At 39.7% G+C, this 27540-nt stretch overlaps 1 protein-coding gene across 4 annotated transcripts in view; it reads right to left on the reverse strand.

Moving 5' to 3' along the window:
- The window catches only part of MGAM (maltase-glucoamylase), a 145270-nt gene that overhangs the window by 64113 nt on the left and 53617 nt on the right, over positions 1–27540 (reverse strand). For all 4 annotated transcript variants that reach the window (XM_057549689.1, XM_057549688.1, XM_057549687.1 and 1 more), the window contains 7 exons: positions 16285–16411; positions 14093–14211; positions 6215–6335; positions 5108–5217; positions 4127–4278; positions 3345–3516; positions 1209–1308 (listed from right to left, as the gene is read on the reverse strand). In XM_057549689.1, coding sequence (XP_057405672.1) covers positions 1209–1308; positions 3345–3516; positions 4127–4278; positions 5108–5217; positions 6215–6335; positions 14093–14211; positions 16285–16411 — 901 coding nt within the window. The remainder of the gene's footprint in view (positions 1–1208; positions 1309–3344; positions 3517–4126; positions 4279–5107; positions 5218–6214; positions 6336–14092; positions 14212–16284; positions 16412–27540) is intronic.

Genomic DNA, 27540 nt, shown 5'->3' on the forward strand with positions numbered 1-27540 from the left:
CAGAGATGAAGTCTCCGCATAGCCTTGATTTGCATTAGGGATAAAAGGTCTCAAGATCGACTAAAATGTACTCTTCAGGCATGAGAACAACTCACACGGAGTATCTAGGATTCTGTGACTTTTCCCTCTAAGCCTGACACAGATTGTTTTCTGGTTCCTTTCAGCCACCTGAAACTGTACAATCCTTATATTATCTCAGTCTATTCTTTGACTATCAGGTATCTTAGAATCATCTTTGATCACTTAGAGTGATTCTCAAACAATCTGTGGTAAAGGAGCGGATCTTTGTTTTCTAAATTTCCAGTTCTTTGCAAACTGATACTTTTGTAAAATAACATGAAAATGAATTATTAGAAAAAGTTTCATACATGTACTTGGATGCTACAGCAATGTTTCCTCTTAATTTTATACTCATCTTACTGTAGACCTGAAACAGTCTTTGAACACTCCATGGGTCACGCTTTAAGGAGTACTGATCTAGTCCATCAAGTCCCGGTTGAGAAGAGGGTGGGGATCAATATCCTGTGCTGACCATCAACCCTGGGAGATTCTGACAGAACTCCTCTTTCCCTGTAGGGATTGATTCATTGCCCTGGGATTGGTTGTTACTGGTGCAAGCAGAAGAACAGTTGAGAATCATTGATCTGATCTAAAACCTTCAACGATAAGGAAGCAAGCTACTTCCTGGAATCCTATGATATTATACCATTTGGTCTTAAACAATCTGACTGTACTCTGCCTGACCCTCACGCTCCACTTTACCTTGCTACCCTTGGAGGTCTCGATGTAACATTCACACCTCAGTTGTAGTTCCTTGGTTACACCCTGCTATTAGAGCAATTACCTGTTTCTTACCAGAGCTTTTATTAACACCTGTACTGGATGAAAGTCTGAGGAAGGAGAAGAACAAATTGGTAGAAACTGCCTTAGAATAGACTGTAGGAAAGGGTTAGCTGTTTTAACACTATAATAGTAAATATTCCAACAGAGGCAACCAGATTCAAGAAAATCGTAAGCTAAGAGAGAAAACTCTACTCATGGCTACCATGAGTCAACAGGTAATGAAGTATGAATGGCACAGTCAGAGAACATATAAGGCCCCAAGCTACGGCTCAGCCATTCCTAAAGGGCGCCACTCCTTTATCATAATGCTGTAAGAAAGGGACTGAAAGTCATCCTTGTGTATGAATATTCCTTTAGTCTTTTACCCATGGCATTGCTGTTCATCAGAAACACTCCAAAGGACAATCCACTAGCATCTTCAAGGCATAGGAAGAATGTCTGTGCACCATACAAGTTAGTTCCATCCTGCAGAAAGATAATTTAAAACCAAAAATTTACAAATAAACCCCACATGGCCAGAAATAGCTTAGGAAATCGATGTTAATCATGTGAGGAATTGACAAGGAACTCATGTCAAAGAAGACACAAATTTTTAATGTAAGGTCTACACTTGGTTGATGTTAATCAAGTGAATTAGCATTTTCATATAGAATGAGCCAGCTATGACCATTTATCTAATAGAAATGTGAGAACTTGTGATATGTTAGGATGTGGGAGAACAGGTTTGAAACTGTAGTTTTCAAAAAAGCTCTTCTCTACGGATATCAAAAACAAACTTATGGTTACCAAAGGGTACACGTTGGGGGTAGGGATAAATCAGGAGCTTGGGGTGAACTATATAAGACAGATAACTAAAAAAGGACCTACTGTATAGCACAGAGAACTCTACTCAATATTCTGTGATAATCTACATGAGAAAAGAATGAATATATGTATATGTATAACTGAATCACTTTGCCGTACACCTGAAACTAACGCAACAGTGTAAAGCAACTATACTCCAATAAAAATTTTTTTTCAAAAAAAGAGCTCTCCTCTCAAAGAGGCTTGACCTTGACTCAAAGAGTCTTGACCTAACCTCATCTGCAAAAACTCCATCGAGCCCTAATATAAATCAGGCACCTTTCTAATTTGCAACTAGATGGAGCTCTACTTAAGATATACGGTCTTCTAGTCTTTACAACAGCATACATTAGAACTTGAGCTGGTCTTCTAGACTTTAGAACAGTAGTTTTCAACCTGGGCTGCATCCCACCCCAATTAAAACAGAATCTCTGGGAATAGAAGCAGACATTGATAGTTTGTTCAATTTCCCCGGGTGATGCCAATGTATAATCATGTTTGAGAATCACTGCTCTGGGACAGCATATCTCAAAATTTGGTGTGCATACAAATTACAAAGGAACCTCATTTCAGTGTGGGGTCTAATTTAGTAGATGGAAGAGGGAGCTGAGAGCCCAAATTTGTCACGTGGTGGTGCCCATACTGCACACTTCAAGCAGCGAGGATCTAAGGCTCCTTATTGAACAAGCATCACCAGCCATATCCCAGATGAGCTGCTTGGACCCAACACCTTTCCTGTTTTTCTGATAGGCCTATGGTATGGTGAGGAGCGTGGGCCAGGGATTAGATCCTATCTCTGTTCCTTACGAACTTTTTTTTTTTTACATTGGGCTATTGATTTGGCTTTTCTAAACCTCAGTTTCCTTGTCTGTTAAATGGAATAAATTAGACTTATTTTTCTCAGAGTCCTTTTGGTAAATAGAGATATTATATTTAAAAATCCACTTAATAAATTATTCCTCTAATTTCCTTTCATCCAGCCACTAGTTCTGCTTAATTGGGAAAGTTGCTGAACAAGACCTGAATGTAGTATTGCTGAGTCTAGAAAATGCCTCTGCTTTGAGTTTTAGCAGTCAAAACAAAACCAAGAGAGAAAAAACAAAATAAAATAATAACAACGAAACTCTACTCCTTCTATTCTTTCACTGCCCCAAACATTCTTCACACAAAGAATGATTAATAGAGAATTTTAGCTGATATTTTATCCTATTTTGCTGACAAACCTGGTAAGTTGGTGATTTGTAAAGGTCAACCTAAAATATGGTAACCATAACCAGCATATTGTGCAGAATCAGTATTAGTTTTCTCCATAACTAGTTAGTTCAAAATGAAAATGTGATGAAAAATACTTGGTATTTATTGAGAATTTTCTATGTGGCAGACACTCTTCTAGAGACTCTACATGTATCAATTCATTTAATTCCCATCACAACCTTATGAAGTAAGTATATTACCCCCATTTCATAGATGGGGAACTAAAGACACAGAGAGGAAACCTGTCCAGAACCACAAAACTGGTGAGTAGCAGTGCCAGAATTCAGACCCAGATAGCCTCACCGGAGCACCTGACTCTTAACCGTTATACTGCACTGCTAGGAGTGACCTTCATGAAAGAGGCTATGATATTCAGTGGAAAGGGGCCCATCCTGAAAGGTTACCCCTTTTGGGATTGTGTCCCTGGCAAATATGGGCCAGGTCTTCCAATTCATATCGTGCCGGTACTGCTGGTGCACGTGTTCTCCCAGACCATACACGTTAGCACTAGGCAGTCGGATGGAGAGCTGCAGGAACTGATCAGCAAACAGCAGGGGCCCGATGCTGGAGTCAAACCTAGACATGGGTGGAAAACACAGGGACGGGTGGGCAAGTGGAGTGGAGGGGATGCAACTGCTTAGAAAATTGTTCTTGTATCTCAAAGACTCAATACTCCCTGTTTAATCGGCCTCATTTGCCCTCCTGTGACATTTTTCCATGGACATCAAGAGATCAGGATTTCCTGAGGGCAGGTACCATTCGGCACATTTCTTAGATTTGTCCCCTTGACTTTCTATCACATGACCAGAATATTAGTCGTACATTATAGCAGATGCTCCATAGAGAGTTACTGCTGGATAGGTGTTAGATGGATGGAGGGAAAAAAGGGAAAATAAGGAGGAAAAATGACAAAATGGAAGGAAGAAAGAGAAAAAGGACACAGCCCAGTGCCTGGCCTACAATAAATGCTTAGTAATAAAAGAGGAGGAGGAGGAGGAAGAGGAGGAAGGAAGGAAGAGGAAGGAAGGCAGAAAAAAGTACACATTTGGAGGTGGAGAGTCTGGTCACCAACAGTGGGCTCACAGCCCTCAGGAATATTGTAGAAATGCATCCTTTTCCAGGCTTGCAAACCTCCCTCCCCCACAACCTTCATACTCAAATCTCCAGATAGGTTTGCAAAACTTACAGAACATGATTGTTGCTCGTTCTGATCACTTTGATGCTAAATGGCTGTTTGGAGATCTCAACTTTATAGGTCAAGGAAGAAGCAGCATTTCCTTTGAAGGGTTTCACATGTTCATGGGGCACTTCGTATCTGTCCTGGTTTTGGTCAGTTAACTGTCCAGAGAGATTAGGGAAAGATAGTCAAAATGAAAATGTCTCTGTTTTTCTAAAATAGAAGCACGCCTACCAACACCAGCGTTTCCCAACATCTGTGCTCCTGGTACAGGAACCTGTGCAGCAAATGACATTATGTCTGAAATTATGTCACCAAATTCAGATGTTTAACACTTGGACATAAGTTAGCCTTTAGGTAGAAATATATACTACAAGTCTGCAGACGTAAACTATCTCTAGAATTTTCAATGTTGTGATAATTCTTTTTTTCCTTCCCTATATCATTTCACATGGTATAAAGGGAAAATAAATGAAAGCCAAAGCTCACCAGTGAACTCTATAATATACATTTAGGAAGTTATCACACTGAAGGAAGGCTTTCAACATACACATGCTAAGATGCTTTCAACATACACATGCTAAGTAAGAATAATGACAGTAGAGAAAAATACCTCCATTAGCAAATTTTTCCCTTTTGTAGTAACTGCAGTCATCAGATTGGGAACAAGAACTTCTCCAAAAAAATTTTAAATAAACAAATATCATATGCTATCACTTATATGTGGAATCTAAAATATGATACAAATGAACTTATTCACAAAACTGAAAGACACACAGACACAGAAAACAAAATTAGGGTTACCAAAGGGGAAAGGGGGGTAAGGAGGGATGAATTGGGAGTTTGGGATTAGCAGATAAAAACTACCATGTATAAAATAGATAAACAACAAGGGCCTACGGTAGAGCATAGGAAATTATATTCAGTATCTTGTAATAAACTATAATGGAAAAGAATATGAAAAAAAGAAAAAAAGAAACAAACTACAACCTTAAAGTGGAAACGGTTAGACGTCTGGTATTCCGCTGTGAGAAGGACATTGTCGACATCATTTCCAAAAAGAGATGGAGAAGGCAACCTTTTCAACTGGGCTATGAATCCTAATGTGAAGGGGGTAAAGAGTTTTCATAGCTGGTAAATTCACAAACAGCCACATACAATTAAGCTTTATGTCAAAGGGGCTGGTGAAAAGCCTTTACTTCCCATAAGAAGAGGAGACACAGATGTGCACCTCATCATACACACATACTGCCTTCGGCCAGATTCTGAAGCTAGGTATTGTCATTGCCTTATTCAAAAACCATGCCTCTCTTCTCCAAAATCTGAATGGAAACATCCCTCAAAGGCCTAACTCTCGTTACACCAGCCCATCCATCACTCATATACCCTTTATATTCTGAGCCCTCAAGGTGTTCACATCCATTATTCCTTCTCAGTTATCTTCATGTTACGCCACAGGTGATCGTATGCACTGATGCCATCTCCCCAGTTATGTGACAAGCCAGGTGAGAGTCGAGACCTTATTAGAAAAGCCCATCAGGCCAAGAGGCCCTGGAAGAGGAGCATGCCTCTTCCTTTATGCGAAGAGCCTCCCTAAGTATCCCCAGCATGTCCATTATTATGTCTGCATTTTGAGGTGGGAGAAAGAAGGGGGGATGTTTAGTCCATGAACACTGACACTGGCTAGCTAACTTTCATAAAGCATTGATAAAATTGGAATTGTTTCCATATCATTAAAATTACATTATATTAGAGTTGTTAGTAGTCTCAGAGGTTACTGAGTTCAAATCCCTCTCTTTAAAAGTTAGAAACTTGGGGAACGAAGAAATTACAATGTTTGGACAAGGTTACAAAGGTACACAAAGACAGAGTCAGGAATAGGACATGTCTCCCAACTCCCAAGACAGAGAGTGATATTTTTCCTTGATGCCAAAATAGACTCTAGTCCTTGCTCAAGGGCAGTGCCCACCTCCTGTCACACGCTGTGGTAGCCGTACAGGGTAACACCCCGCCTGCTGCTACAGCTCTCTTCTGCAGTGTACAAAGCCAACCTGCAGAGGACCTGGAGCTCCTTCCTCAAGGCTGAGTCTGGCTTACCTGCATTTGTGTTCACAAGGTTGCCCTCCACTTGATAGCCATGACTCTTAGAATAGTAGCACCAGGGCACACTTATGGTTCCCTGAGGTTTCCAGCAGCACCCACGCTGGTCACATGTGGCCTGAAATAAGAGATTAGTTAGAGTAACTCCACTATGTGTAGAACACTATCATTGATAAATTTAATTTGAGCATGCGGTCTCATGAGTCTTGTTTTACAAATAAGGGACCTGATATTTAAAGAAATTGTGCTGTATCCCAGTCAATGCAGTGCTTGCACTCAAAACTCACTTTTCTGGCCAACATCCTTCCTTGTTGTTGTTATCATATAACAGTATATGATCACAATGCATTCTCTACCTGTCCTCACAATAAACCTGGTAAGTTTATTTAAATATTCTAAACTACTATATAGTTATATCACCTGTAACCCAAAATGACAAATGGAGCTTCACTGATATTGGCTTTGGGCTTTAAAAAAAAACTTTGCAATTAACTTTATTCAGAAGCTTTGAAATCAAGGCAATTTTGCTTTGACTTTTAAATGTGTATATTACAAATGGGTATATTTAGTATAGGTGACATATATACATATATATTATACATATATACATAGTATATACATACATGTGTGTGTGTGTATATGTAGTCTCTTAACTCCTCCCAAGGCAGTAAGTAATTGTTCCTTGAAACCCAAATAGATTCTGATTCTTACTTAAGAAAGGTAAAAAAAAAGAAAAAAAAGAAAGGTACCTGCCTTTTACTACAATTAATGACTGAATCACATGGAGACTAAAATGGATACAATCTCTTTCTCATATAACTAATTTGGAAGAAGCAATCAGGTTAAATACAAAAAAAGTACAAGGAAACCACTCCTCTTGATTGTAACTAATAAAATACTATAGCAAAAATTACGGGTTGTGGCTTCCAAGATTAGATTACAGAGTGTCTCCTGTCTTGCTTGCTCCCTCCCTTTCACTTGCTCTGTTGGAGCTCTCACTCTGCGAGAAGTGAGGTGCTGGACTGCAGGATGACCCACATGGTGAGGAGCTGAGGGAGGTCTCCAGCAAGGAACTGAGGTCCTCAGCCCAACAATCCTTGAGCGGCTGAATTCTGCTAATAATCACAATACACAAGCTTGAAAAGGATCATCCCTCAGTCCCAGAAGACACCTTGATTGCAGTCTTCTGGAAGCCTATGAGCCAAAAGCACCCAGATACACCAAGGCCAGATTTCTGACCATAGAAACTGTGAGAAAATAATGTTTGTTGTGTTAAGCCATTAAGTTTCGGGATAATTTGTTACACAGCAATAGATAACTAACATACCCTGCTATATTATTTTACAGATGAAGAACCTCAGGCCACAGAGGTAAAAGTTCACAGGGGTGAAGTGACCTACCAAAGGTCACTTAGCTATTGAGAAGACAAGGACCAAAACTTAGTTCTCTTGTTATCCGCTTCTTTTTTTCTATAGTCTGGGTTGAGTATCTGCTGAGCATATTTTTAGGAGAATATGGCAATGCTTTACAAACGTAAGACAAAAAAAATTGCTTAGCTATATGAACAATTAGATTTAATCAAATGCTAATTTTTTTGCTAATAACCAATATTAAGGATCTAAAAACAGTGTCCATCTGTGTGGTTTCTATTGTTATGGAATCAGGCTTCACTGTGAACTCAACCGATCAGCAGTTTTTGTTTTTTCTTTTCAAAACCCACTCAGAGGGCTTCCCTGGTGGCGCAGTGGTTGAGAATCTGCCTGCCAATGCAGGGGACATGGGTTCGAGCCCTGGTCTGGGAGGATCCCACATGCTGCGGAGCAGCTAGGCCCGTGAGCCACAACTACTGAGCCTGCGCGTCTGGAGCCTGTGCTCCGCAACAAGAGAGGCCGCGATAGTGAGAGGCCCGCGCACCGCGATGAAGAGTGGCCCCCGCTCGCCGCAACTAGAGAAAGCCCTCGCGCAGAAACGAAGACCCAGCACAGCCATAAATAAATAAATAAATAAATAAATAAAATTAAAAAAAAAAAAAAAGAACCCACTCAGAGGAAACTTCAGTATAACCGGAAAAGAGAAAGGTGCTGGAAAGAGCGCTAAGCAGAACGGCTTCTGCGTGCTCCTCAGAGCTCAGTAACTTCTTCACTGGACTGGAAAGGGCAAAGATCAAAGAGTGGCCAAAGCAGCATGAAAAGTGAACAGCCTCTTGGCCACCTGGAAATCCCAGGCCCTGCAGCGGAGCCAAGCAGTTATGAGGAGCAACGTGGGGAGAAGCAGAGAGCGGGGCAAATAGACAAGAGAGTAAAGAGTAGGTGAAACTTCAGAAAAGAGTTGTAGAGATAAGCTATTAAAAAAATGACAACATGAATAGGACTGAAGGCAACCAAAAAGAATTAAACCCAAACCTGAGACACAACAAAATGGCCTTTGAAGTTGAACATGAGACTTAAAATTTAAGAGAAACTGCCAAAATAATGTAGAGTGTATAATTTCCAATACAGTATTGAGGGGAAAACTAAGGGGAAAAATTCTCAATGCAAAAAATAAGGAAAGAAAACATGTATATGGGGGTAGGCGTGAGTAGGGAGCAGTACATAAAAAACAGACCAAATGGAAAACACAAAATGAGACCATAGAAAAAAGTTTTTCATGTCAATTATCATATGGCTTAAATACTTAATTTAAAAAACAAGGATAATCAGATTACATTTACAGAAATAAATTCAACTGAAGCTGTTTACAGGCAGCACACCCAAAATTTAAGCTCACAAAAGCACTAAAACAGGGAAAAACAGCTATGTGAGAAGAATTCTTACCAAAGGTTAGTACAGCTATAGTGATAGCTGACAAATAGACTTTAAGTAAATATTAATTATTAGAGAGACATAGAGTCACTACATGATGACAAAAGCTTCAGTTCACCAGGAAGATATGACATCTCAAACCTGATACACACCTGATAATAAAGACTCAAAATATTTACAGAAAAACCTTAAAGAATCACAAGGTAAAACTGAAAAAGATAGTAAGTACATAATGCAATATTTTTAAAGAACTCCCTCAGTAATTGATAGATAAAGTAGACAAAAAAGTAAAGATATTTTGCTTTTTACATAATAGATACATACAGGCTCCTGCACCAACACAAAGAGAAGGACTGGATTGAACTCAGAGATAGTGAGAAATCAGATGCTGAAGACACTGCTTATGACCTAGTCAAGCTCTGCTCCACTGGAGTCCTTTTCTCCTCCAACCCCCAATGCTTCTTAACATTTAGAGAGAGAGGAGAAGAAACAAAAAAGGAAGTATTTTATATCAAAATCAGACATGAGACACAAAGGAAAACTAGAATCCAGTTTTATCCATGAATACAAATGCAAAAACCTAAAAGAAAAGAGCACGCAATTTTAACAATGGAAATCAGCAACATATTAAATAAATAATAAGCGAGTAGTGTTTCTTCCAGAAACATAGGGATTCTTTACTATTAGAAAATCCACTGTATAATTTTTCATAACTTATTAAAGGAAGTACACAATACAATCATTTAAATTAATCACCTATTCATGAAAAAATTCTTAGCAAACTGGGAATAAAAAGTAAGTTCCTTAGTTGGATAATGGGTAGATACCTAAAGCCTATAATATGCATCTCACTAACTGTGAAATGTTAGAAACATTCCTTTTAAAATCAGAAAAAAGAGTAGGTGACCATGTCTATGACGTTTTATAATTAAATATATATTGGAGGTCCTAACACTATAAGACTAATAAGACAAGAAAATAAAGAAAATTTGTAAAACTAAAAAGGATGAAGCCAAGTTATCATTATTTTCTGACATAATATTGTGTAAGTAGAAATCCAAGAAAATTTATAGAAATAAATTTAAACTAAATAAGTTAATTATTATTATATTAGATCTTCTATTTTCTTCTTAAAGTCAAACTTTTTCTTTTTTGCCTTTAGGCTTTTAATCTTCCTGGCATTGTTCCTTGAGATATGATGTAATATAGGAATATATAAGCTTGACTCCATTAAAATATAAAATATCTGTTCATCAAGACAGCATAAAATAGGTGAACACAGCCTCATAACAGCAGAAGATACTTACAGCATGTATAATAAAAATAAGAAGTAGAATCTAGAATAACACAAACAAGAAATGTGTACAAATCAGAGTGAGTTGAAAATAATTTACTGATAAGACTACATATGCCTTAGAATATGTGCATCAGTAGGTCATTAGGAAGCAGCATATCTAAGATTAAAAAAAAATTCAGGACCTCAGCAACTGCAGCATTTATAAAAGACAGAAAGCAAAGTTGCAAGGACAAATGCAAACAGGTGAAAAGGAAGTGTCCCAGGTGCAGTGAGAGTCAGCCTGAGTGAATCGGAATTAGCCAGCTCCTGCCACTGGAGGGAATGAGACCACAGTGGACCTTGCTCATTCAGCCCTGCCAACCATCCTGTCTGGGTGCTGGCTCCTCTAACCCTGTATCCCTCCATCCTGTTCTTTCTGTACTGTCCAGTGTCTCTCCACAGCCTTTACGTGTCCTGTCTTAGACACATGATTCCCTCCCTTCACTGGGATAAGAAACAATGGAATTTACAACAAAGAATCATCTGAAGGGAAATTTATACTCTTAGTTCTTTAATCCCAGAGGAGAGAACTAGAGAGGAATGATAAAATGATATAGCAATGACCTCAGCAGTAAAACATTCTGCCTAGCCTGCTGTCATAGTCATAATTTCTTCCCACTCCCCTCCTCCACACAGCCATATACTTTCCTTCAACAAACACATTATATATATGTATATACACACACACAACATTATCCATTGACTCAGCCTCTCAACAACTCTTTAGATCAGCATATGGCACCCAGGATACTTAAAACACACAACAAAATACCTAAGAAATACCTTCTATGAAAAACCAGATCACTGAAAGTGCTCCCAGAGTATTTCTTTCTGGCTGAGCTAAAGAGGAGCAGGCCAGTGAATGAATGCAAAGGTCATAGGTTAATTCACTTGGGTATAACATTTAGAAAAAAGGCAAAGGTTGTTTATTGAACTACAATCTTGATACCACAGTATTAAACAGTCTTATTACAAAACCAAAGAAGCATTACTGAGGCAATAATGACATTTGACGTTCACGTAGCCAATAACAAGATGGGCTGTTGCAGGAAAGTGGACAGACTGAGGATGCATTATTCTTCCAGGTGGGCTTCTGAGCAAGTAGTTTCCTAGCACACTATGACAGGGGCAAGTAAATGGGTGTGGATCAACTTTCTGGAAACATCCTGTTTAGGTACAGCATATCTAGACCACGACTTCCCATTCCTATTGGCAAAGCAGCACATTAATTAATGGTCCTCTATCATCAAGCTCCAAACTACCTTATAGTCTTAAACATTATATGCTCTCTGGCACCGATCCTGTATCTTGGCCATATGGGACCATTCAATATGTCATGTATGTGCCCCACAATTTCCTCTTCTGTCACTTTGTGTGCATTGTCTCCTCTATCCTGAATTCACTTTCCATTCCTCTCATCTCTGTCAAAATCCTGCTTATCATTAATTCCAGACTGTCACCTTCTCCTTGATAATAATCTCTTCTGCTTTGTGATCCACACAGTATTTTGTTTATATCTTATAAATTTTTGTTTTATATTCTAGTTATTTATTTACTTAGCTTATCTCCTCTACCTATTGAACCTATCTCTAAAATACCAAACTTTATGACATTTGGCCCCATACTGAAGTGCTTTTTTTTCTTTTTCTCTTCTATCTTCTTTTTTCCTTTATTTCTGTCTTTTATTCTCTCTCTTCTTGGTTTCCCATTTCGTGATTTCGTTCAGCCCTAAGTGGCTGCTCCTAGCTGCTATGTATCACATAAAAAGCCAACCTCCTCTACCCGAAATCCAAGGTCTTCCAAAATCTGAATCCACCTTTTCTGTTCAGACACATTTCTTCCTACTCCAAGCAGGCATGTCTCTTCATTAATCCAAGAGAAAGTCACATTCATTCCGTCAGGGTAAGACGCCAGATGAAGGGGACTGAATACTGCAACAGTCCTGGTAAGATGAACGGCTCTCACTGGGGTTTCTCCCAGCGCTGGCAGGCTTGCTGCCCAGGCTGCCGCCCTGCTCTGCTCTCACTGCGTTGTCCTGTCCTGGGGATTCCCTGATCCTTGACTATTTACCATATTGGTGCTCTCTCTTGCCTTCAACACAGCCTCTGAGCTTCCTGATTAGTTTTGTCCAATCACTCTGCTCCTAACTACAGTTCCCAGGCATTTTCTCTACTCCAAGCTATTTATCTGGCTCTGGTTCTTTTTTTCTGCCTTAACTTCCAGCTTCCCTAAAACCCCAGTCTATCACTACGGTTGATTTCTCATCTGTTATTTCTTTGCCGTCTTGGTTCTCTCTGACTCAGCATCTATGCTATTTCAGTCAATACTCAAATTGTGAGTATTGGCACAATTGTGCCAATTTGTGGCTCAAATTGTGTAACCATTCTCACTTTCCACAGTTCACATTCTGTGACTCTGTCCAAGTTATGGGCTGAACTGTGTCCCCAGAAAAGATATGTTGAAGTCCTAATCCTCAGTACCTCAGAACTTGATCTTATTTGGAAATAGGATTGTTGCAGATGTGATTAGTTAAGGTGTGATCATACTGGAGTTGGGTGGGCCCTTAATCCAACGTGACCTGTGTCCTTATAAAAATGGGAAATTTGAACACAGACACACACAGAGAATGCTTTGTGAAGATGGAAGCAGAGAATGGAGTAATGTAGCTACAAGCCAAGAAACGCCAAGGATTGTGGCCATCACCAGAAGCTAGGACAAAGGCATGGAACAGATTCTTCCTCAGAGCCCTCAAAAGGAACCAACCCTAATGACACCTTGATTTTGGACTTCTAGCCTCCAGAAGTATGAAAGAAACAAAATGCAGAAATAAAATGTCTTTTGGTATTAGGACCTTTAGACAAACCAAAATAGTAACTCTCAAGAACATCACAGATTATTCCAGCCCATGAACAATAGGATGGCTACAGAGATAAATGTGAGAGTGCCACATGCCCAAGAATCGCATGCAGCAAGCATCCTTTCTGTGTCTGATACACATCTGCCATTGCAGGTCAGTGCACTTCACTCAGAAGGCTGCATTTCGTTTTTATTCACTCTCAACGTGAAACATGACTGATATGGTGTGTGCAATGCATTTTATAATCATATGTTCAGCTGGACTTCAGGTGATGATCAGGAAACACTGCCCAAAAGTAAATGCCCAGATGCCTGCATTATCTTTAATCTGGTATTTATTACCTCTTCCTTCAAAACTTGGCTCTTGAAACTTTATCCTTATTTGAAATACTGTTTTATGCCTATGGATGACTTTTTATTGTAGATCCTAGATAACCTTTTAGAATTGTGTAAGGAAAAAAGAGAGACAGAGAGAGGGCAAGAAACAGAGTCAGAAACAGAGTCAGAGAGAACTAGTAACCAAGTAGTGTTGCCAGATAAAAGACAATATACTTTTAGTATAAGTAAGTCCCAAGTCTTACACGGGACATAATTATACTAAAAATTTATTCATTGTTTATCTGAAATTCAAACCTAAATGGACAGCATGTACTTTTATTTGCTGAATCTGTCAACACAAGGAAATTTTCTAGTTCTTCCTTTCCCAAGGCTGAGCTGTCATATAAGCATGAATACAGGATTTCTTTTCCTGAGCCACCAATAATTGCAATGCAAACAATAAACAACTCTGGGGGCTACAAACAGAAAAAAAAAAAAAAAAGAACACAAACCCTTATCCAATGGCATAAACTCTTAAATGAAAACAAGATCTGTAAGTCAAACCTTTGTTGGTGACTGGTCAGGGATGCAGTTTATCCGTTCCAATTCATTTACCACTGGGCACTCCGCAGAACCAGGAGTGGTACTTTTCCCAGGATCTGGAGTAACTGTCATCCCAGGACCTGGGATAATCCCAAAAGCAAACATAAGATGACAGAATTAATATCACAGGCATTCGATACCCCCATAGTTCTCAACACCTCCAATTATATGGACTCCACTACTGACTGGGCTTCACTCTATGACCTTGAAATGTACACATTCACTTTATAAAGCCTCATTTTGTTCTTGCTGACTGTATTTAACTCTACATACACCTGCACCATCTCCTTCCACCAGCAAGGCCCTCCCCTATGAGACAGTGCATACAAGAGCAAGGAGTTGGACTCCAACATTAGATTGGAAGCTCACCTTCCAAAGTGAGCTCCAAATCTACCTTCTCTACTCCAGGGGTTGGTAAACTACGTCCTGTGGACCAAATCAGGTCACAGCCTGATTTGTAAATAAAATATTGCTGTCACACAGCCACACCCAGATTTTTTATGTATTGTCTATAGCTGCTTTTGTTATTATAGGCAGAATTAGGTAGTTAGGACAGAGACCGTATGGCCCACAAAATCTGAAGTATTAAGTATATGGCCCTTTACAGAGAAGTCTGTACACTCTGCTTTGGTCCTGTACTTCCACCCAGGCAGCTGGTTCACGAAATGTTTGCACACAGATCACGTGCAGTATATGTTGTTCTCTTGAATGTTACCCTAATCATAGTAACCTCAATTCTCCTTGCTCAGTCAACAGGCAATCCCTTGACAAGGAACACTTCTGAGTGATGGCATTCTTATACAAATGTAAAATCTCACAGGACAAAAAATGTAAAGGGGGGGCCACCAAACTAGAAACTGGCAGCTAGAATCTATGCCAGTTGATTGATGGATTCAGACTTAAAAATCAGTTAAATAGGACTTCCCTGGTGGCGCAGTGATTAAGAATCCGCCTGCCAATGCAGGGACACAGGTTCAAGCCCTGGTCCGGGAAGATCCCACATGCCACGGAGCAACTAAGCCCGTGCACTACAACTATTGAGCCTGTGCTCTAGAGCCCGTGAGCCACAACTACTGAGCTCGTGTGCCACAACTACTGAAGCCCGCACACCTAGAGCCCATGCTCCACAACAAGAGAAGCCACCGCAATAAGAAGCCCACGCACCGCAACGAAGAGTAGCCCCCGCTCGCCACCACTAGAGAAAGCCCGCGCACAGCAACGAAGACCCAATACAGCCGAAAATAATAAATAAATTAATTAATTTTTAAAAAAATCAGTAAAATAAAGAAGGCACATTTATTGCATTCTAACATAAGGAAGTTAGATTTCTTTAGGGCACTCTACAATAAGCTAATAATATTAAGACAAAACAATGAGCCTTCTAAGAAGTTTTCTTTTCACTAAGGTTTCCAATTCAAAAGTGGTGGAGTAATAGAACTTTATATTTGTGCCAGTTTCCGCATAAGGGTTTTACTTTCATCTTCAGGATCATAGAATTTTAAGAACTGAACAACCTTTGAGATTATTTAATCTAACTTCCCACAAAAGTAGAAATGGCGTGACTGAGAATGAGGTAGGGGGAGGGGGGCAAAGGTTTTCCTCTGGCAACATACTGGCCCCTCATCACCTGCCCCACCTAGGAAGCTGCTCCTAGCTGAAGCCCAGATAAGAAATCATGGATAACTCAGCACAATCCAGCCCTTCTGTTAAAATAAAACAGTTCAATAAACTTTTAATAAAAAAACTCTGGTAGCTGTTATTTTTTTAAATAACCAAACTTGGGCCTAAGGTACTTTAATTGATTATATACTTATTTGACTACATTTCATATAAGGGTATTGTTGATTACTATTGTTAACAAAATTACAATTATTCAATGAAATTCAGCAAATATATTTCAAGTGCCAGTTGCAGAATCCCGTGCTGTGCTAAATTGGGAAATGAAAGTGTCAGAGTTAGGCCTACAATGAATACCTATTGTGCTGTCACAGTTTTGAGTCAGGTGGTCCCCAACACACACATATAGTACACACACGCACACACACACACGTTCACACCAGTGAATATGAAAGCATCACTTCCCTGCCATTTCTGAGGTGTTTTCTCTGATAAGAGCAATATATGGAGGGGGGAACACCAGAGTTCCTTGTTACCTTCTGATTCCAAAGAATCTCTGGCTGAAAGCACGAAGAGAGGAATAGTGATGATAAACACCACAAGCAGAAGAACACTGAGCATAAGCTCCAAAGTAGTGAACTTTTTCAACTTCTTTCTTGCCATCTACAAAGAAAGAGAAAACAATTTTAGATTTGAGTTTTATTTAACATGTGTTAGTAAACTTTTTTAACAGAAAAGCTCAAATGTATACATAAGAGGAATGAATAACATAATAAATGCCCAGGTACCCATCAACTAGATTAAAAAATTATCAAGTGGCCAATCTCATTCTGTCTATTCTTTTCTTTTTTAAAGGTAATATAAAAACTTTTATTTTTCTTATGTCTATTCTTATTCATGTCTCTCCTTAACCTTGGGTTATTTTGAAGCAAATCTCAGATTTCATATCTTTTAATCTGAAAATATTTAAGCATATTTTTTTAAAAATAAGAAATTTCACAAAAGCCAAGCAAAATACTGTTATCACACTTAAAATATTTTTTAAATAATTCTTTAATCATCAAATTAAAGTATTTTAAAATAATTTCCCTCATTGTCTGATAAGTATTTTATAGCTTGTTTGTTCTACTCTCATAAGGATACAAGTACGATTTATATATGACTGATACGTGTCTGTTAAGTCTTTTTTAACCAGTAAGGTTTGTTCTGTAGATCTGCCCACAATCTGGATTTTGTTGATTGCATCTCCATGCATGCCAACATGTTTCTCTATCCTTGTATTTCCTATAAATTATTAGATCCAGAGTTTTGACAGATACAGGTTGGTTTCTTTTTAGCATGAATGCTGCATAGATGGTACAACATCTTCCAGCAAGAGACACATAAAATCTAGCAGTCTCCTTTTTTCAAAAAAAATGTTCACAGCCATTGGCGAGCATTTCTTCGATCCATTATTTCATTAGGAGTTGTGATGCAGTGACACTGTAATTTTATCATTCTTTGTTCACTTATTAAATGAAATATTCCTATAGAAAGAAATTTCCCCTCATCTATCATTTGTTTCATAAAGGTACAGTTTGTATAGGAAAGGCAGGATAAACGTTTGACTCTTTATTTACTGGTTTTCAAAATAAGGAGTAATAAGGAGTAGTTTCCCTAGCATCCTCCAAAGGGGATCAATGAGATTTTTTGGTCCAATATCTTTATGAACTCATAGATTTAAACACACTTCATCTGTATTAATCCATTGATGTTATTATTATTATTATTATTATTATTATTATTATTAACGCTCATATTTTCCCATCTCTACCCATTGATAGTCTCTTCAAGTTGGCTCTTGGTACTCTTTGGTACTTTCCCTGCTTGCTGGTTTAACATGATAACCTAGGCTCCTTTTGCACATTTCCTGCCCCTCGTCTCAAATCAAACATTTCTAAGGAGTCCTGGTTCCTTTTAGTGGCAATAGTATTTAGAAACTATAATCTGGATAGAGTCTGTGAAATTTAACCTAGAATTCCAGAACTGAAGGGACCTTATGGATCATCTTGACCAGTGCTGCCTTTGGAGCCCCAAGGGGTCCTTGAGGATTTTTAATTTCAAAAAAAATACAGAAATTACACATTTATCTATGTTAGACTCATTATGAACCCTAGCTAGGGATAAGAATATTTTGTCAAGAAGTTTAAATCAGACACTCGGCACTTGCCCCTGCCCAACTCCTACTGAATCAGAATCTCTGGGGTTAAGGCCTGGATATCTGATTTTTTTTAAAAACCTCCACAGATGATTCTGATATGCAATCATGTTTCAAAAGCAGTGAACCCGTCTATTATAGGTTCGCTGTTGGCTCCCTGCCGAACAAACTATAGTATCTCTGCAATGCGCCAGGAATCCTGTGTGCTCTTCAAGTATACAGAAAACTGAGATCGAACACATGAAGCTCATCTTGTTGGGATGCTAAATTTAGAGTATTTTAAGCCAAAATTTGGCTTTTAAGTAAAGATTCATGAAGTTCAAAACCTAAAAACATTATCCTTTATAGTCAAAGATCCACCATAAATTGGGCTTTGAAGTATCTTCTTATTAGTGAGGAAAGATTCGGCAAAGTCATCCACATTTACTCTTTCCATGCTATGGGAGGTTACAGGGAAACCCAGAGAGCCCAGAGGTCAACTCAACTGCTCAGAGGGATGAATATTGATATCATTTGTCCAGATACAGAGCATAGCAACATAGCACATGTCTGAACGAAGAAATAAAATACCACGTTCCTAAGGGTGAGTACTGTGATTGACACAGAAACAGGACTTGAGGAGAGAAAAACCTGACAGCTATTAAAGCAGGGACCACTGGGATTATCAGTGTCACCCGGGCCTCTGTGCAGACTCCCTTCGTCTTTGACCAGGAAGGCACAGACCACCATGCACAAACTCAAATGAGGATTATGCCTCATGTGCAGTCCTTTCTAGAAATCTTCCTCAGTGCTTCCATCCTTGGACTTGGTTCTTTGTTTGGATCAATTCTGATTCTGGACTGAGTTGTGGCTCTACCCTCCATGGGCAGCAAGTAAATAAACCCCCATCACTCCCTTCACGTCCTTCCCCTGGATGGCCCAGATATGACTGCATGTACCTCCTTCCTCTGACCCTACTACTGTCCTTCTTTAGAAGGACCTCACTGTCTCTTAGGGGAGGGCACACTGTCTTTTACGTTTTGTACAAGAATGTGGACACAGATATAGCACTTCTCCAAAAGCATGAGAAACTATGTAGAGCCATACTTTAATGCAGAAATGCACTGCTCAACAGGGAGTGAAACCTACAGCTAAGTCACAATCAATACACAAACCAGAGAGAGGGAGAAATATCTTGTCGAAAGAAGAAGTAAACAAATCCATTGTCAAGTTGAGTGGTGTGATTGGAATGATTCCTAAAATGAGTTTCATTGACCTGACTAGCTTCTTGTATTTCCTCAACTTATGAAAAATTGTACATTAGCCGTATCTAGAATCAGACATACTGAAAAGTGTAAGGAAAAAGAAGAGGAGAGAAGAGTGGAAGGAGCAGAATTATCTATACTAATGGGCCACTGGTTTTGAGGCCTCACAAGTTTAAAATGGTTTCCATTGCTTATGAGACAAAAGGGCGTGTCATCTATTACCATCTGACTCTTAATAATCATTATCACTAAGTTTCTGGTCTTCTATGTGCCAGGTATTTTCCAAGCTTGATTAGGTATCTGTATAACCCTGAAAGGCAGATATTCATCTCCATTTTATAAACGAGAAAACAGAGGTCAAAACGGTATAAAACTCGTCAGCAACCACAGACAAATGGTGGAGCTGAAATTCACTACCAGTCTGCGCTCCAGGGCCCAGCTTCTCGGAACACACACTCCCCGACAGCACCTTCTCCACTTACCAGGTCAAACAATATCTCCCCCAGGACTTCAAATTAATAACCCTCCCTCTCTCGCTCCCAAGCACTCTATCTAGATTTATAACCCTGAGGAGAATCTGTCTTCCCTACTAACTTTGAAGCTACTAGAGGAAAGTGAGTACGAGCTTCTTACCCCTCCCCAAGTCGTCCCTCTCGGCCTGAGAGCCTCAGATACCGGTTCCCTTGGCTCTGGGGCAGCTGAGTGGAGCCAGGGCAGAGGGTCCAGGGCCATTCTTCTGCTGGCAGTTGCCGCCTCTGGAAATCCAGATCCCTTTCAATTAGCCTAGTGATGCCACCTTCCTTTTTTTTTAATCACTGTATCATTTTTAAAATTTTTATTTTATATTGGAGTATAGCTGATTGACAATGTTGTGTTAGCTTCAGGTGTACAGCATAGTGATTCAGTTATACATATACATATATCTTTCCTTTTTTCAAGTTCTTTTCCCATTTAGGTTACTACAGACCTGTGCTATAGAGTAGGTCCTTATTGCTTATCTATTTTAAATATAGCAGTGTATTTATGTCCATCCCAATCTCCCAATCTATCCCCCCGCCCCCCCCCCCGCCCCAGTAACCATAAGTTCCTTCTCTAAGTCTGTTATCACTGTATCTTTTTCTTAATAATTGTTTTTTTTTCCTTTTCCTTGTGCTCTCTGATGTGGACAGTCCCGGCAAGAACTCCACCATGCCTCAGTGCACGCTACCTGGCAGGTGCTCTAAGTGAGTATTTGCTGATTGGGGAGCAAGACTGAGTGGAAACACCACCACAGGATCCTTTGGCCATGCACTCACTGCAGGGTCCTCGTTCCTGTTTCCCAAGAGGAAAGGTGGGGAAGGAATGGGAAACAGTGTGCCTTCATCCCAGGAACCTCACCAGTAATCATAGGGGCACTAGTGAAAAGGAAAGAAAAAATAAAATTTGGATTTAAAAAATAATATAAGTTAGAGGGCAGTTATTTATTTTACAAAAGGATCCAAGTCAAGCTTTCTTTAAATCAATCTTTGAAGTATGCAGGAGTGGTACATCAATATCTCCAGGGAGATTTTTTTTAAGAATACACAGCTACTTCCCTCTCCATTTGACCTTTGTAACTATTGCTCATAACAAGTAATAGCCTTCATGTGAGTTGTAACATACAAAGAAATAGCTGAAAACCATCTCTTTATAAAGGAATAGTTTATATTCTCTACCAGAATATATCCTAGTAAATGTACTTTCTGGAAAACAGCACTCTTCACAGCCCCTTCTTAAGCCCAACCACAGCTGAACACAGCCCCACATCCCTCTCCTGCTCTCTGTACCCTCCTACTCCCAGCTCAGAACTGCCCCCACCTCCACTGCAGACCCCCTTTCCCAGGCTGATTATCAGCTGAGCTGCTCTCTGCTCTGAATCCCCAGCACAATGGTTCTGTCTGCCTTTCTTCGTCCATACTGTTACAGACTCATTTCATTTCGTACATCTTTATTAGAATGTCAAGGGAAGTCTGGAAAGGAAAAAAGGTAAAATCCTGTGATCAGTCTACCATCCGGAACCCTTCTGTGTAGGTTTTAAAAGTTCCCTAGATCACTTTGAGCTTCACTTCCCCTCCACTCCTGTTTGAGAATCACTTGGGAAACCTTGAGTTCAGTGGATTTAATAACACTGAATGACATTATCCTATGAGGGGGAGGGGAAACAGCAGGTGTAAATTAAGGAGAGTGCAATTAGGGACAAAAATGAAGTAGGAGACAGTAATAAAGAAAAATGAAATACATTTGGAGGGAGTAATGGGGCATGGGTGGCTCCTTGAAAGTTTTCAACCCCATCAAAGCACCCCTCCCAACTCTTCCAGTATCTCCAGTATATCAATGCGCCCTCTCTAACCTCAGCTCATTTGTGACCAAGGATAAGTTTTCCTAAGGCTTTTCCCCCAAAGGTATGCCTACTTTCTTAGGTTTACAACACCCTTTTTCTTTCTCAAATTGTAAGCTCTTAGGGTGTGAGAATTATGCCTGCTTCTTCCTCTTTATTTCCTTCCTAAATACCTACAAGCAGAATCTACATAATCAATACTTACTGACCAATAACATTTTATTCCTTGACTGAATATTTACAAAATAACCTGAATACTTCCTAATTATAGTACACTGTGAAGGTACTTTAGAGGATACAATGATGGTACCTGCCTTAAGTGGACTTAAATTCCAATACCACTATTTCCTTCTACCCAATAAAGGCAATGTACGGTAGAAAGAAGAAGAGAAGGGATGTGCTCTTTCTTGAAAATCAGAAGACCTTAATTTTATTCCTCATTCTGAAAATAACTAGCCAGATGACCTTGAGAAATTTACTTAAGCTTTCTGGTTCTCTGTTTCCTCACTTACAATTAATTAAAGAGGTTGAACGAGAAGATCTACAAAATTCATACCAGCTTTTATATGTCATGTTTGAATGAGTCACCCAAATTGCTTGCTTCTTTACTCTTCTCTTCCACAGAAGATCCCTGTGCTAAACATATCACTGGCATTTTCCTTCTTCATTATATGCCCAAGTTCTCTTTCTCAGTGTGAGAGCATGCTAAGTACAGCTTGAGAAGATCTGAGCTTGCTTTTAGCCCTACCATTTCTTGCTGTGGTCGCCAAAGAATTTATTTAACACTCTTGAATCTCAGTTGTCTGAGGTGCAAAAATGGAACTAAGAATATCTATTACTATCTATCATCATCTTCTTATTGTGAGAATCAAATAAAAACATCTTAAATGATAAAGCATTACATATCCTTATTTATTACTTACCATAGAGAAAATACTCTTGGGTACGAAACAGCATGTTCCTAAGAAATGTGTCAATCCCTCTCTCGTGAGGGTGGCACCCCACCTTACTCAGTGCTTTGTAAAGTGGAAGATGCACGTTCCTGGCAGCTGTCCTTATGAACTTGTTCTGATATGAACTCCTATCTGCTAAGTGCTTTATGGCCCCATGTGTCAGGTGACTCACGTGGTACCTGAGACACAGGTGCAGAAATCTAGGAGGAAGCAGGAGGAGCTATGAGCAGCAATCTTGCCCATTCAAAGTCCAATTCTCCACCAGCCCACTCACAGCTCCTCTCCCGGGCTGCCTTGTAAATCACACTATTTTTACTCAAAAAGCACATCCCTTCTCTTCTTCCCTGAAGTCTTCATTCAAAACTCCCCAGCTGGGCTTCCCTGGTGGCGCAGTGGTTGAGAATCTGCCTGCCAATGCAGGGGACACGGGTTCGAGCCCTGGTCTGGGAAGATCCCACATGCCGCGGAGCGACTGAGCCCGTGCGCCACAATTGCTGAGCCTGCGCGTCTGGAGCCTGTGCTCCACAACGGGAGAGGCCACGATAGTGAGAGGCCTGCGCACCGCGATGAAGAGTGGCCCCCACTTGCCGCGACTAGAGAAAGCCCTCACACAGAAACGAAGACCCAACACAGCCATAAATAAATAAATAAATAAATAAATAAAATTAAAAAAAAAAAAAAAAAAAAAAAAAAAAAAAACTCCCCAGCTCGCGAATCTTAAATCCTCAGCTCAACTTAGTTGTTTGATATTTTCTTGCAGCCTCACTATCCACCCAATCGATGTGTCCTCACACAACCTCCAGATGGTCCTCAGGCAGAAGAAGGCTTAAACACACTGATGAGAAAACGCTATTTGTCACCATAATACCCTCTTAACATGCAAAAGGAAATGGGGTTGTACCCTTCTCTACAACAAGGATTGCCTTGGTTTTTCTAAAGTAAATGACCCAGCTCTAATCTTTCATACCTGTCCTTCCCCAATACATTACATTCCCAAAGGCTTTATAAGATATTCCATAATACTAATCTTGCATGTAAAACTCCATAAATATTAATAGCCTTCCATGCCTGATATAATTAAATTAACTAATGAGATCAAGAGCGATCTCATGTTCACTGGCAAGGAGCAGAGTTATCAGAATGCCTATGGAAGTGACCATGTCTCCTTCTCTTTGGTGGTTGCTGACAGCTGTGAAATAGGAGACTGTTCTTCATACTAATTTAAAATTTTTCCCAAATGGCTGTTAACATACTGTGTTACATGCTATGAAGAAAAAGTCACCCACCATTTACTAGTCAAACTGTAAACACTATATGCTCAATAAAGACTTGGCAAAAGCTACTCAAGTTATTTACACCCGTAATCTGGATGTCCATTTATAGAAATTTAGTCCATAAATATACTTGCGGCTTCGGAGGTCAGATCCCAGGGAGAGGACTGGGGTTGGCTGTGTGAACACAGCCTGAAGGGGGCTAGTGCACCACAGCTAGCCAGGAGGGAGTCCAGGAAAAAGTCTGGACCTGCCGAAGAGGCAAGAGACCATTGTTTTGCGGTGCACGAGGAGACGGGATTCAGAGCACCGCCTAAACGAGCTCCAAAGACAGGCCCAAGCCGTGGCTATCAGCGCGGACACCAGAGACGGGCATGAAATGCTAAGGCTGCTGCTGCAGCCACCAAGAAGCCTGTGTGCAAGCACAGGTCACTATCCACACCTCCCCTCCCGGGAGCCTGTGCAGCCCGCCACTTCCAGGGTCCCGTGATCCAGGGACAACGTCCCCGGGAGAACACACAGCGCGCCTCATGCTGGTGCAATGTCACACCAGCCTCCGCCGCTGGAAGCTCGCTCCGCATTCCGTACCCCTCCCTCCCCCCGGCCTGCGTGAGCCAGAGCCCCCTAATCAGCTGCTCCTTTAACCCCCTCCTGTCTGGTCAAAGAACAGATGCCCCCAGGCGACCTACATGCAGAGGCGGGGCCAAATCCAAAGCTGAACCCCAGAAGCTGTGCGAAAACAGAAGAGAAAGGGAAATCTCTCCCAGCAGTCTCAGGAGCAGCAGATTAAATCTCCACAGTCAAGTTGATGTACCCTGCATCTGTGGAATACCTGAATAGACAATGAAACATCCCAAAATCGAGGTGGTGGACTTTGGGAGCAACTGTAGACTTGGGGTTTGCTTTCTGCATGTAATTTGTTTCTGGTTTTATGTCTATCTTAGTTTACTATTTAGAGTTTATTATCATTGGTAGACTTGTTTATTAATTTGGCTGCTCTCTTCCTTTTTTTTAAAATATATATATATTTTGTTCCTTTTTCTCTTTTTGTGAGTGTGTATGTGTATGCTTCTTTCTGTGATTTTGTCTGAATAGCTTTGTTTTTACCACTTGTCCTAGCGTTCTGTTTGTCCGTTTTTGCTTTTTTTTTTAATACTTTTTAGCACTTGTTATCATTGGTGGAATTGTTTATTGGTTTGGTTGCTCTCTTCTTTCTTTTTTTTTTTAATTACTTTTTTATTTTTTTATTTTAATAATTTTTTTATTTTAATAACTTCATTTTATTTATTTAATTTTTCTTTCTTTCTGTTTTTTTTTCTCCCTTTTCTTCTGAGCCATGTGGCTGACAAGGTCTTCGTGCTCCGGCCGGGTGTCAGGCCTGAGCCGCTTAGGTGGGAGAGCCGAGTTCAAGACATTATTCCACCACAGACCTCACAGACCCATGTAATCTCAATCAGCGAGAGCTCTCCCAGAGATCTCCATCTCAACACTAAGACCCAGATCCACTCAACAACTAGCAAGCTACAGTGCTGGATACCCCATGCCAAAAAACTAGCAACACAGGAACACAACACCACCCATTAGCAGAGTGGCTGCCTAAAATCATAATAAGTTCACAAACACCCCAAAACACACCACTGGACATGGTTCTGCCCACCAGAGAGACAAGATCCAGCCTCATCCACCAGAACACAGGCACTAGTCCCCTCCACCAGGAAGCCTACACAACCCACAGAACCAACCTTACCCACTGGGGGCAGACACCAAAAACAACGGGAACTACAAACCTGTGGCCTGCGAAAAGGAGACCACAAACACAGTATGTTAAGCAAAATGAGAAGACAGAGAAATACACAGCAGATGAAGGAGCAAAGGAAAAACCCATCAGACCAAACAAATGAAGAGGAAATAGGCAGTCTACCTGAAAAAGAATTCACAGTAAAGATAGTAAAGATGATCCAAAATCTTGAAAACAGAATGGAGAAAATACAAGAAACGTTTAACAAGGACCTAGAAGAACTAAAGAGCAAGCAAACAATGACGAACAACACAATAAATGAAATTTAAAATTCTCTAGAAGGAATCAATAACAGAATAACTGAGGCAGAAGAACAGATAAATGACCTAGAAGATAAAATAGTGGAAATAACTACCACAGAGCAGAATAAAGAAAACAGAATGAAAAGAATTGAGGACAGTCTCAGAGACCGCTGGGGCAACATTAAACGCACTAACATTTGAATTACAGGGGTCCCAGAAAAAGAAGAGAAAAAGAAAGGGACTGAGAAAATATTTTAAGAGATTATAGTTGAAAGCTTCCCTAATATGGGAAAGGAAATAGTCAATTAAGTCCAGGAAGTGCAAAAAGTCCCATACAGGATAAATCCAAGAAGAAACACGCCAAGACACATATTAATCAAACTACCAAAATTTAATACAAAGAAAAAATATTAAAAGCAGCAAGGAAAAAGCAACAAATAACACACAAGGGAATTCCCATAAGGTTAACAGCTGATCTTTCAGCAGAAACTCTGCAAGCCAGAAGGGTGGGGCAGGACATATTTAAAGTGTTGAAAGGAAAAAAACTGCAACCAAGATTATTCTATCCAGCAAGGATCTCATTCAGATTTGATGGAGAAATTAAAACCTTTACAGACAAGCAAAAGCTAAGAGAATTCAGCACCACCAAACCAGCTTTACAACAAACGCTAAAGGAACTTCTCTAGGCAGGAAACACAAGAGAAGGAAAAGACCTACAATAACAAACCCAAAGCAATTAAGAAAATGGTAATAGTAACATACGTATCAATAACTACCTTAAATGTAAATGGATTAAATGCTCCAACCAAAAGACATAGACTGGCTGAAAGAATACAAAAACAAGACCCATATATATGCTGTCTACAAGAGACCCACTTCAGACCAAGGGACACATACAGACTGAAAGTAAGGGGACGGAAAAAAATATTCCATGCAAATGGAAATCAAAAGAAAGCTGGAGTAGCAATTCACATATAAGACAAAATAGACTTTAAAATAAAGACTATTACAAGAGACAAGGACATTACATAATGATCAAGAGATCAATCCAAGAAGAAGATATAACAATTGTAAATATTTATGCACCCAACAGAGGAACACCTCAATACATAAGTTAAATGTTAACAGCCATAAAAGGGGAAATCGACAGTAACTCAATAATAGTAAGTGACTTAAACACCCCACTTTCACCAATGGACAGATCATCCAAAATGAGAATAAATAAGGAAACACAAGCTTTAAATGATACATTAAACAAGATGAACTTAATTGATATTCATAGGACATTCCATCCAAAAACAACAGAATACACTTTCTTCTCAAGTGCTCATGGAACATTCTCCAGGAGAGATTACATCTTGGGTCACAAATCAAGACTTAGAAAATTTAGAAAAACTGAAATCGTATCAAGTACCTTTTCCGACCACAACACTATAAGACTAGATATCAATTACAGGAAAAAATCCGTAAAAAATACAAACACATGGAGGCTAAACAATACACTACTAAATAACCAAGAGATCATTGAAGAAATCAAAGAGGAAATCAAAAAATACCTAGAAACAAATGACAATGAAAACACGACAACCCAAAACCTATGGGCAGCAAAAGTAGTTCTAAGAGGGAAGTTTATAGCCATACAATCCTACCTCAAGAAACAAGAAATATCTCAAATAAACAACCAAACCTTACACTGAAAGCAATTAGAGAAAGAAGAAAAAAAAAACCCCA

The sequence above is a fragment of the Balaenoptera acutorostrata genome, chromosome 7 (assembly GCF_949987535.1).
Source record: "Balaenoptera acutorostrata chromosome 7, mBalAcu1.1, whole genome shotgun sequence".
NCBI classification, from domain to species: Eukaryota; Metazoa; Chordata; class Mammalia; order Artiodactyla; family Balaenopteridae; genus Balaenoptera; species Balaenoptera acutorostrata.